The sequence below is a fragment of the Aquarana catesbeiana genome, linkage group LG11 (genome assembly GCF_042186555.1).
Source record: "Aquarana catesbeiana isolate 2022-GZ linkage group LG11, ASM4218655v1, whole genome shotgun sequence".
In the NCBI taxonomy this organism is placed as follows: Eukaryota; Metazoa; Chordata; class Amphibia; order Anura; family Ranidae; genus Aquarana; species Aquarana catesbeiana.
Window position 1 is genome coordinate 91,788,134 of NC_133334.1, and position 12,615 is coordinate 91,800,748.

A 12,615-nucleotide genomic window follows, 5' to 3' on the forward strand; every position below is an offset into this window, starting at 1 on the left:
GGTCAAGGTTCCAAAGGACCCTCAGGGCCCTCCAGGATGTCCAATGAGGTATCAGTGTGCCATAAAGAGGGGAACAATAGCCTAAATTCACACCTGCAAAGGCATATGATTGATTAAGCTAATGCATCCTACTTATCATTACTAAAGCCACTCATTTGACCATAAATTGGTCCAACTTAGACCTACCCTATTGCGATAAGAATCAAGGAGTTCATAGTCTGCTAATTATATCACTCCTATGAGGTATAATTCATATACTTGTAGTAAGCTTCAAAGGGATCATGCAATCTGAAAAAACACATAAAACATCACAGAGTTTTCCTACAAAGATTTTTGCGTAGAGCTGTAGTAATAAATTTGGCAAGCTCCTCTTACCTAAGCACTTTCTTCAGTGAAGATGACCAATTCCTTTCTTTAGTATCATTGTGATACCATTGAACCAGGGAAGACCAATATTGATTAGTCTATCCTAAGGGAATATCCCCTATGGAGGAATAATAGGTTAAAGTCAGAACCATGGCTGTGTTCAGCAATGAGCTGAAATCAACTTGCTATAATCTCACACAAAAAAAAACTTACTTTTAACCTCAGCTCTAGAATCCTGCAGGAACCATATAGGGCAAATGGCCACAGGAATATCGCCTCCACCCTGAGGCTTTTAAATATCCTCTTAATCGCCCTATATGGTTCCTGCAGGATTCTAGACCTGAGGTTAAAAGTATGAGATTGTGGCAAGTTAATTTCAGCTCATTGCTGAACACAGCCATGGTTCTGACCTTAACCTATTATTCCTCCATAGGGGATATTCCCTTATGATAGACTAATCAATATTGGTCTTCCCTGGTTCAATGGTATACTAAGGAAAGGAATTGGTAATCTTCACTGAAGGGAGTGCTTAGGTAAGAGGAGCTTGCCAAATTTATTATTACATCCCTCTGGAAAAATCTTATATTTGTAGGAAAACTCTGTGATGTTTTATGTGTTTTTTCAGATTGTACGGTCCCTTTGAAGCCTACTACAAGTATATGAATTATACCTCATAGGAGTGATATAATTATAAGCCTATGAACTCCTTCACTTCTTATCACAATAGGGTAGGTCTAAATTGGATCAATTTATGGTCAAATGAATGGCTTTAATAATAATAAGTAGGATGCATTAGATTAATCAACCATATGCCTTTGGAGGTGTGAATTTAGGGCTATTGTCCCCCTCTTTATGGCACACTGATACCTCATTGGACATCCTGGCAGGCCCTGGGGGTCCTTTGGAATCTTGACCACATTTGGGGTGAGAGTGCATTCATCAGACAATCTATATATATAAATCTATATATATATTTTTGTAACTATGTAAATATATGAATGGTAAATTCAATAGACCCTTCGGGGTCTTTGTTTGTACTATTGTCTGCTTCTTTTTTCTTCTTTTTTACTTTTCTTATTTTTATTAAAATTATTATTTTTAATTTTTTAGTGATATTGTATAAAGGCCCTACCAAAGTTCCAGGAGAAGCCATGATTATGACGAAACATGTAGAGACAACCAACTTTTGTACTGTGACTGCATGATCATTCATGTTTTGCTTTAAAAAACGTTTTTGATTTTTTTAATCATGTATGTTTACATAAAATTTATGATATTTGTATTATCAATTTGATTTGATTTTTTGGTACCTCAAAACTCCCGATCTTGTTTCTTGGCATTTTTCGATTATATTTAGGGGAAGCGGTGCCTGTTGAGAATTCTCTGATCTTTGGTATTAAATATATTTTTTCTGCGTGTCTTATTTTCCTTGTGAGTGATTGGGTATGCTTTGCAAAGTGAATTGTCACATTCACTAAGCTCTTAGGATAATTTTCTTGCAAAGTGCAACTTCCTTTTCAAAGAGAACAGTCTGTTTACCTTTTGTAAATCAATCCCATTGTTTTAAAAATTGACGATATTGGATCATTATTTAAAAAAAAAGAGGAATCTGTGCTTTAAAAATTGCAGGTATAAGTAAAGTGGCAAGTGACAGGTACAGTTCTGCACATAAATAGACTGAATTCTTATGGGCAGTGTTAACATATGATAGGACCAGAAAATATACTGTGTATGACAAGTCAATTTTTGCTTGCAGATAAAAAGCAAAACTTTTATACTTGGCAGTCCAGCCTGAAGAGAAAGAAGAATGTTACTTTTAAATATCCTGCTCTCGTGGCAAAGTTTTGCTAGCATATATTGATCCTGTGTTTAGAGGTGTTTAAGTGATACTGTATTTCAAAAAAGAAAGTGTTAACGTTACATTTTTTAACTACCATTGTATTGCTAGTACGTTAGTTGCTGCATTCTATCAAAGAATTGCATGCACTGTACAGCAATGCAGCGCAATGTGATTTTACGATCTACCATCAATTACGGTGCCTTAAAAAAAGTATTCATACCCCTTGAAATTTTCCACATTTTGTCATGTCACAACCAAAAATGTAAGTGTATTTTATTGGGATTTTATGTGATAGAGCAACACAAAGTGGCACATAATTGTGAAGTGGAAGGAAAATGATAAATGGTTTTAATTTTTTTTTACAAATAAATATCTGAAAAGTGTGGCATGCATTTGTATTCAGCCCCCTTTACTCTGATACCCCTAACTAAAATCTAGTTGAACCAATTGGTCACCTAATTAGTAAATAGAGTCCACCTGTGTGTAATTTAATCTCAGTATAAATACATCTGCTCTGTGAACCCCTCAGAGGTTTGTTAGAGAACCTTAATGAACACACAGCATCAGGAAAGCCAAAGCACACACTAGACAGGTCAGGGATAAAGTTGTGGAGGAGTTTAAAGCAGGGTTAGGTTAAAAAAAAATATCCCAAGCTTTGAACATTTCACAGAGCACTGTTCAATCCATCATCCGAAAATGGAAAAAGTATGGCACAGCTGCAAACCTACCAAGACATGACTGTCCACCTAAACTGACAGGCCGGGCAAGGAGAGCATTCATCAGAGAAGCAGCCAAGAGGCCCATGGTAACTCTGGAGGAGCTACAGAGATCCACAGCTCAGGTAGAATAATCTGTCCACAGGAAAACTATTAGTCGTGCACTCCACAAATCTGGCCTTTATGGAAGAGTGGCAAGAAGAAAGCCATAAAAAGTTCCATTTGCAGTTTGCGAGAAGCCCCGTGGGGGACACAGCAAACATGTGGAAGAAGGTGCTCTGGTCAGATGAGGCCAAAATTAGAATTTTTGGTATAAAAGCAAAAGCTATGTGTGACGGAAAACTAACACTGCACATCGTCCATCCCCACCGTGAAACATGGTGGTGGCAGCCTCATGTTGTGGGGATGCTTTTCTTCAACAGGGACAGGGAAGCTGCTCAGAGCTGATGGGAAGATGGATGGAGCCAAATCCAGGGCAATCTTAGAAGAAAACCTGTTGCAATCTGCAAAAGACCTGAGAGTGGGGCAGAGGTTCACCTTCCAGCAGGGTAACGACCCTAAACATACAGCCAGAGCTAAAATAGAATTGTTTAGATCAAAGCATATTCATGTGTTAGAATGACCTAGTTAAAGTCCAGATCTAAATCCAGTTGAAAATCTATAGCAAGACTTGAAAATCCAATCTGGCAGAGCTTGAGCTATTTTGCAAAGAAGAATGGGCAAACATTTCACTCTCCAGATATGCAAAGCTGGTAGAGACATACCCGAAAAAGACTTGCAGCTGTAATTGCAGCAAAAAGTGGTTCTACAAAGTATTGACTCAGAGGGGCTGAATACAAATGCACACCACACTTTTCACATACCGTATTTATCGGCGTATAACACGCGCCGGCGTATAACACGCACCCCAAGTTTAGGAGAGAATTTTAAGGAAAAAAATTTTTTAGGAGGGAAGTTTAAGGAAAAAAAAAACTTACATTAAAATGCCCATCAATGCAGCCTTATCTGTCCATCTGCAGCCTTTTCAGTGTCAGTGCAGCCTTGCCCCAGTGCAGTCTTGTCAGTGCAGCTTTGTCAGTGCAGCCTTGTCAGTGCAGCCTTGTCAGTGCAGCCTTGCCCCAGTGCAGTCTTGTCAGTGCAGCTTTGTCAGTGCAGCCTTGTCAGTGCAGCCTTGTCAGTGCAGCTTTGCCCCAGTGCAGCCTTGTCAGTGCAGCTTTGCCCCAGTGCAGCCTTGTCAGTGCAGCTTTGCCCCAGTGCAGCCTTGTCAGTGAAGCTTTGCCTCAGTGCAGCCTTGCCCCAGTGCAGCTTCGTTAGTGCAGGTCTGCCCCAGTCCAGCCATGTCAGTGCAGCTTTGTGCACTCGGTGTAGATTCAAAAAATGGCGCCCAGACTGCAGGGAGCCGAGATACACATACTCGAGTGTTCTCGGCTTTTTCCGGCGCCGCCGTCACGCCCAGTCCCGCCCCTGGACCTGTGTTATGTCCATCATAGGGCGGGACTGGTCGGATCCGAGATACACATACCCGAGTGTTCTCGGCTTTTTTCGGCGCCGCTCACAGTCACGCCCAGTCCCGCCCTATGATGGACATAACACAGGTCCAGGGGCGGGACTGGGCGTGACGGCGGCGCCGGAAAAAGCCGAGAACACTCGAGTATGTGTATCTCGGCTCCCTGCAGTCTCGGCGCCATTTTTGAATCTACCCACGGCTGTGTATGTCGGCGGCGACCGCGGCAATTGCCGCGATCGCTCCGATGACACAGAAATCGGCGGGGATCGGCCTATAACACGCACCCACGATTTTCCCCTGATTTTCAGGGGAAAAAAGTGCGTGTTATAGGCCGATAAATACGGTATTTATTTGTAAAAAATGTTAAAAAACATTTATAATTTGCCTTCTACTTCACAATTATGTGCCACTTTGTGTTGGTCTATCACATAAAAAAAAACAATTAAATACAGTTATGTTTTTGGTTGTAACATGACAAAATGTGGAAAACTGCAAGGGGTATGAATACTTTTTCAAGGCACTGTATGTAGTGCAAGGGCCTGCCTGATTGGATACAGAGTGTTTGAATAGATAGGTGTGTCTTCCTATTATATCGTTTTGGTAAATCTAAAGGAGCCTGTACAGAGATTGTACAATTGGATTGTATAGTGTATGGACACCTTTAAAAATCTACTGGTTTTTTGGATAAAAAAAAAAAAAATCTACTGGTTGTGCTTTCGGTGCCATTAATTGTTATTAGCACCCCAAATGTAGAGGACAAAAATGTGCAACAAAGGAACAGTAAAATATGTGCTGATCCCAATGCACCAACATGCCCCATGAGCTACTTGCATTTGTCACGAGTAGGACAATCCTTTGAAATCAATGGGCTGCCATATATGTGTCATGGGAAAAATGCACCAAAAAACTTGCGATCCCACTACGCTGTGTGAATGGGGCCTGTTTGTGAAATTGGGGTAAACTGGGCCTGGATTACAAGAACAATGACAGCTGAATGTCTCCCTCCCATGTACATGTTTAAAGCTGGCCATACACTATGCAATCTGATTGTGCAATCTCTGTACAATTTCCCTTAGATTTACCAAAATTATGGCATGGAAGGACCCATCTGAACAATTCATTGGATCCATATCAAATCAGGCAGGCAGGTCCTTGCACTACATAGTTGATGATAGATCTCATGGGGATTGTATACTCCTTAAAGGAAGAAATAGGAAAGTATGTGGAAATAAAAAAGAGGTGGTATTCTGTAACGCAGTACAGCAGTGCATGACCCTAGATGGTTACATGACGCTACAGGAAGTCAGGGCTCAGAGTGCTTTTTTGGAATTTTGAACTGAGTTGCCTTGGACTAGGTAAGCGAGAGATAAGCACAGTGGGATGGCTTGGGCAGAAAAGACATATATGTTATGAAAAGTGAAAGTCTATCGGAAAAGGAGAACTTAGCCTTTAAACAATTAGGCAAGTACTCTTGGTAAACAGCAATTAAATAGGTAATTGCAGTTAGCCCTGTTCACACCATTGCAACTTAACAGGCAATTTGACAGTTTCAAATCACATGACAAATTGCACCCTATTGTCCGCATTGGAAGAAGAGGTCAAATCAGTGCAACTCTAAATCCATCGCACCAATTTTGATAGTTCCTGCAATACTTTTTGAAAGTTCAAGTGCGACTTGCATAGACATCTGTGCATGAAGTCACACAGATGTCTTTTAAGTCACACCTGAAGTAGCACTGAAATGCTACTTTGAAATCGTGCTAGCATGATTTTAATGCCACAGTCTGTGTGACCGGGATCTTAAGTGCAGTTGTTTTAAGTCCCCCAAGTTTGTTATTTACTTGTCACCAATTCAGCAAGATCAGCACTCACAGTCTTTTTGATGCTCTTGTCCTTAGCCCACATGTGCACCAAAATTTACATTCAATCCTATAGAGAGTTTGTACTCCCTACACCATACAGAGTATAAACTCTGTTGAATGTAAATTGTGACATGAATGAGATTATGATAGGTGGCTGTGCTGCAGCGAAGAGGCCGTATAGCCAAGATATAACCATGCCCAGGGCATGCCAATATCTCCGCTGTATGGGATAGGTAAGTATAAGGCTTCATGTACACGGGACGTTTTTGCAACCTCTCCTGAACGATTTAACTTGACAGATAGTAACCCACGTTTAAAACGTCCGTTTTGCCGCATTTACATGCCGCGTTTAGCAGGGTTTTGCCGCATTTTAGTTTAGAAGCATTTGAAAAAAAAAATTAATTTTTTTCAAAATAGTCAAAAATGAAAAACGCCTGTAAATGAAACGCGGCTAAATGCGAGTTACCGCGTTTAGCCGCATTTGAAATGCCTCTAAACACAGCTTCTGACTGCATTTTTTTGGGTTCTAAAAAAAGCCTCTAAACGCAACTGCCTAGAAACAACTATAAACGAACCTGTGTACATGTACTGATAAGATAGCATAGAGGAGAGTTCAGGGGCAGTTGAAAAAAATGCCCAACTGCTCCTACACGTTCATTTACTAGCTGCGGTGTACATGAGGCCTAAGATTGGCAGGGGGGACCAGGTTCTCGAGGTTTAAAACAATAAGACCCCTTTCACACTGGGGCGGGGGCGTCGTCGGTGGTAAGCGCCGTTATTGTTAGCGGCGCTTTACCGTCGGTATTTGGCCCCAAGTGGGGTGGTTTTACCCCCCGCTAGCGGCCGAGAAAGGGTTAAAAACCACGGGTGGTATAGCCGCGCTGTCCCATTGATTTCAATGGGCAGGAGCAGTGAAGAAGCGGTGTATACACTCTGAAGATGCTGCTAGCAGGACTTCTTTTCCCATCCTGCTAGCGCACCGCTCCAATGTGAAAGCCCTTGGGGCTTTCACACTGGAGAGGCAGCAGCGGCTGTTTCGGGTCGGTTTGCAGGCGTTATTTTTAGCGCAATAGGGCCTGCAAACCACCCCAGTGTGAAAGGGGCCTAAGAGTAACTGAACTGAAATTGCAGTAACACATTTTTTTATTTATATTCCAACATGTCTTTATGTTACAGTATATCCATTCTGCCCATAGCAGTCATGTTTGTCTATTGCATTCTACAATTTCTAGGGATCGCTCATTAGACAATGTGCTGAATAATATTTACAAAATGTATCATGATGAATATTATTATAATCATCATTATTTTATCATGTTTAGCACATGTTTAAAGCGAACATGTCACCACAGGTTCACTTATTAACTAAGACTAGCCTGTGAAAGTAAACGTCTATACTTACCATTCTGATGTGCCTTCTTTGCTGATCCCTAGCTACTGCAGGTACCTGAAACCAGGGGTGTGTATTCCTGCTCCTCTTGCTGCACACAGTTTTTTTTTGCTGGTCAGCTTGTATTTCGCTAAAAGAAGGATGTACGAGAAAGGTGTTGGTATATAGAGGGTGCTTCTGTATGAATGGAAGCTCTGGATATCCTGGTTCTTTAAGCTGCCATCCAAAGGGACTAAGAACAACTGGAAAATGCACAGAGGGGATTTGAGCAGCACTCAAAGAAAAGAAGCAAACTCTAGAGAAATATAAATAGAAAGAGAGGCGCTTCTAAGTGCAGTAACACCAGTATTTATTAAACAAATGCGGTTAAAAACACTCACAGAAAGGTAGAGTAAAACAAGCTCATCATCCCACACAGATGTGGCATTAGGTCTCCTGTCACGGCACTCCTGGATCCACACTAGCCGACCAGTAGCAGAGGGAAAGACAGATGCCAGAAGCAAGATGGCTAAACGACTTCCAGGACCAGCTTGGAGCTCCTGGATCCTAGTGAGGATCCAGGAGAGCTGTGACAGACCTACCGCCATGTCTGTGTGGGTTGATGAGCTCATTTTACTCTATCTTTTTATGAGTGTTTTTACCCCCATTTGTTTTTTTTAAAAAAAGGTGTTGCTGCACTTGGAAGCGCCTCTCTTTCTATTTAAAGGATGAGCCTTTGGGAAGAATCGTTTTATGCGGCAGTGGGAGCAGGTATTCAGGACACCCGGAAGTGTTCATTGCCCACAGCTGTTGGGGATCTGCAAAGCACCACAGTATGAAGACAAAGGCTGACCGAAAAGGAAAGTATAGATGTCCTTCTTTTACAGGCTGTTCTTGGTTTACAAGGTACTCTGTAATAACAAAAAAAAACTTTATCTGTATGGCAGTTTTTGAAAATAGCATCAATTGGATTTCTGGCCTTGGGGTTATTCAGTGAGGTTTCTTCATGCAGGATTGTATACATACTATATATATAGATATAGCTATATATGCAGATTTATAGATATACACTATATTGCCAAAAGTACTGGAATGCCTGTCTTTACACACACATGAACTTTAATGGCATCCCAGTCTTAGTCCGTAGGGTTAAATATAGAGTTGGCGCAAATTTTGCAGCCATAACAGCTTTAACTCTTCTGGGAAGTCTGTCCACAAGGTTTAGGGGTGTTTCTATGGGAATGTTTGATGTTCGACCATTCTTTCAAAAGCGCATTTGTGAGGTCAGGCACTGATGTGGACGAGAAGGCTTGGCTCGCAGTCTCCGCTCGAATTCATCCCAAAGGTGTTCTATCAGGTTGAGGTCAGGACTCTGAGCAGGTCAGTCAAGTTTCTTCACCCCAAACTCGCTCATGCATGTCTTTATGAACCTCAGAGCCCTGACCTCAACCCAAAAGAACACCTTTGGGGTGAATTAGAGTGGATACTGCGAGCCAGGCCTTCTCGTCCAACATCACTGCCTGACCTCACAAGTGCGCTTCTGGAAGAATGGTCATACATTCCCATAGACACACTCCTAAACCTTGTGGACAGCCTTCCCAGAAGAGTTGAAGCTATTATAGTTGCACAGAGTGGGCCAACTCAATATTGAACCCTACAGACTATTGCCCCATACACACGGTCGGATTTTCCGACGGAAAATGTGTGATAGGACCTTGTTGTCAGAAATTCCGACCGTGTGTAGGCTCCATCACACATTTTCCATCGGATTTTCTGACACACAAAGTTTGAGAGCAGGATATAAAATTTTCCGACAACAAAATCCGTTGTTGGAAATTCCGATCGTGTGTACACAAATCCGACAGACAAAGTGCCACGCATGCTCAGAATAAATAAAGAGATGAAAGCTATTGGCCACTGCCCCGTTTATAGTCCCGACGTACGTGTTTTACGTCACCGCGTTTAGAACGATCGGATTTTCCGACAACTTTGTGTGACCGTGTGTATGCAAGACAAGTTTGAGCCAACATCCGTCGGAAAAAATCCTAGGATTTTGTTGTCGGAATGTCCGATCAATGTCCAACCGTGTGTACGGGTATATATATATGGTATATATATATGGTATATATATATATATATATATATATATATATATATATATATATATATATATATATATATATATATATATATTATATATATATCTCAATAAGCAAAAAAATACAATCGGGAAATGAAAACATATCTGCTTATGAAATGCTTCATGCTTCAGGGATGTTGCTTTGTTATACACTTCAGCTTGGCTTTAAATCTATATTTCAGGGGAAATAATCTACAACACAGAAGATGCTGATGGCTGTTCATACTATGCCACTTGCAGTGATAAATGTTTAATTGAGAGAGGTGTGGGGCCTTGTACAACTCCCATAACTGTTAGCCCCACAACAACAACTCCCACCACTAAATCCACTACCTCATCAAGCACAGTAACTGAAACCACTCCAACTACTCCATCTACAACTGTACCATCAACAACTGCAACCATCTCAACTCCACCATCAACAACTCCATCCACATTAACTACATCATCATCAACAACTGAAAGCACTACTACGACACCTTCAACAACTGGATCCACAACATCTCCACCAACGACTACACCTGTTTCCAGTACAACAAGTAAGTTTACTCAATAGGACTTATTTACTGAAGTAGGCAATAATAATTTAGAAAAGAAAATACAATGAAGCTGTGTTCATTCAATGCATGTGCAAGTCAATACGTCTCCAGTTTCCATATTTCCAGTATATGTAAACAGTTACTGGCAAGACCAGTAACTGTGGTCAGTGCTCGTTGTATCCCCTATATTCAAGGCATTCAAGTAGTGCATATATATATATATATATATATATATATATATATATATATATGTTTTTATATATATATATATATATATATATATATATATATATATATATAGATAGAGATATCTAGATAGATAGATCTATATCTATATATAGATAAAGATAGATATATATAGATATCTATATCTATATATATATCTATATCTATATATATATAGATATAGATATATATATATAGTATATATTATATAATGCAAAACACGGCCTTGAAAATAGAGGATACAGCAAGCAAAATGTACATTGACCACAAATGATTCGCTAATTACAATTAAAAAATTATTAAAAAAGATTGAACAAATGCATGTAATCTAAACATATTTTAAAAATATGCGCAATAGCTTTTAGGTCAGAAAGTAGGGTTTCTCTAATAAAATGACAGATGATGCAATTAATACTAATATCAAACACAAATGTTTTCATTTAAATAATACACCAAGATATTCCATTGTCTAGCTGCTGCAATACCTATCATACAACTGCATACAACATGCACTACAGTATAATACAACATACACTACAATGCAACATTAAACAAACAACTTACATAATTCCTAGATAGAGCTATGACAAGAAAAGCAATTGCTATGATCAGTCTGTATACAGCATTCCTCTGATTTAGTGAACAGTTTCGAGTTGGTTTACTAAAGGCATATACACTGTACACTTTGAAATTGAAGTTGCACCCTGCAAGGGAGCTTTCTCCAGAGCTTAGTGAATGCGGTGAAGCTTCACTTTGCAAAGAATATCTAATCACTTCCAAGAAACATAAAAAACCCCTTTTGCTTGCACATAATTTAATGATGGAAGTTACCCTACGCTGCAAAGGCAGTGGACAGAGGTGCTCTCATGCTGTGGTCAAGATGCTTTGCTGCCGCAGAAAAAGTGATCAATCCTGTTGCGTTTGGAAGGTAATACTGCCTTGAATGGTCCAGCTTCAATGGGGTCAAACCCACAAATGCCACTCAACCAAGTACAATGCATGCAGTTGCAGCGCATAGTTGTGGCATTTACTGGGTTAAAACTTTTGAGCAGGAGGGATCATATTTCTTCTTTACCGCTTGTCAAACTCATTGAAAAGTGATACGAGCATGGATTGCTTTTCAGGAGTGTGGCAGTTTAAACACATGTCTAAAATTGTTCAAGTCTGGAACATTTTCATACACAGTTGAAATTAATGTGCTCATACTTTGAAACCAACTGAACTTTGGTTTAGTTGGATTGCCCTCATATTATATGCTTTTGATAACAACGGCTGTATTCATAATGTATGCATCAAATTCTTACTGTGTGTTTAGCACAGTATACATGGTATATTACAGCAGCAGCTGTATGAGCTATATGTTTGGGCATCATTTTGACATCAGTTTTAGACACAGTTTTAGACACAAAATATTGATGTTGTAACTGGAACAGGCAGAGGGGGGACATTTTCCAATGGGAAAAAACTTTTAGGGTGCCAACTGTCTAGGAGGGAGATATCACCTCACTTTGTATAGATTCCCTTTAATTGTGGTATGTGTATGACCAGAAGCAAAGGGAAGTCTATGAAATGGGACACATACAGAAAAAGAAGTCATATGGGTTATAACCCTTGCCTACTCTCTCTCCAAAACTAAGAGGAAAAACGTGAGCTTTAGATACACGTTAAATAAAACTTTATTGTGACAATGAGTGTTTTTTTGTCATTTTACAGCATGTGGAGTTTGTGAATGCCAGATGCCAATATGTGCTGCAGGCTACAAAGTGGCTACTTTTATTCCACCAGATGCATGCTGCCCCAATATTACATGTGGTAAGTCCAATAGATCATGTATAAGTTACCTTCCGTTAAATAGATCACATATAGGTCATCCTACATTAACCACTTCAATACCGGGAACTTTCACCCCCTCCTGTCCAGGCCAATTTTTAGCTTTTAGCGCTGTCACATTTTGAATGATAATTGTGCGGTCATGTAACACTGTACCCATATGCAATTTGTATATTTTTTTTCACACAAATATAGCTTTCTTTTGGTGGCATTTAATCACC

General features: G+C 40.1%; 1 protein-coding gene and 1 long non-coding RNA gene across 5 annotated transcripts in view; one reads left to right on the forward strand and one right to left on the reverse strand.

Annotated features, from left to right (window-relative positions):
- Positions 1-12,615, reverse strand: part of LOC141112198 (uncharacterized) — a 271,699-nt gene that overhangs the window by 136,680 nt on the left and 122,404 nt on the right. The gene's annotated exons all lie outside the window — the stretch shown is intronic.
- Positions 1-12,615, forward strand: part of LOC141112195 (uncharacterized) — a 97,006-nt gene that overhangs the window by 66,623 nt on the left and 17,768 nt on the right. Inside the window, exons 30-31 of the mRNA XM_073604784.1 lie at positions 9,983-10,339; positions 12,278-12,376. Of these exons, the coding sequence (XP_073460885.1) occupies positions 9,983-10,339; positions 12,278-12,376 (456 nt within the window). The remainder of the gene's footprint in view (positions 1-9,982; positions 10,340-12,277; positions 12,377-12,615) is intronic.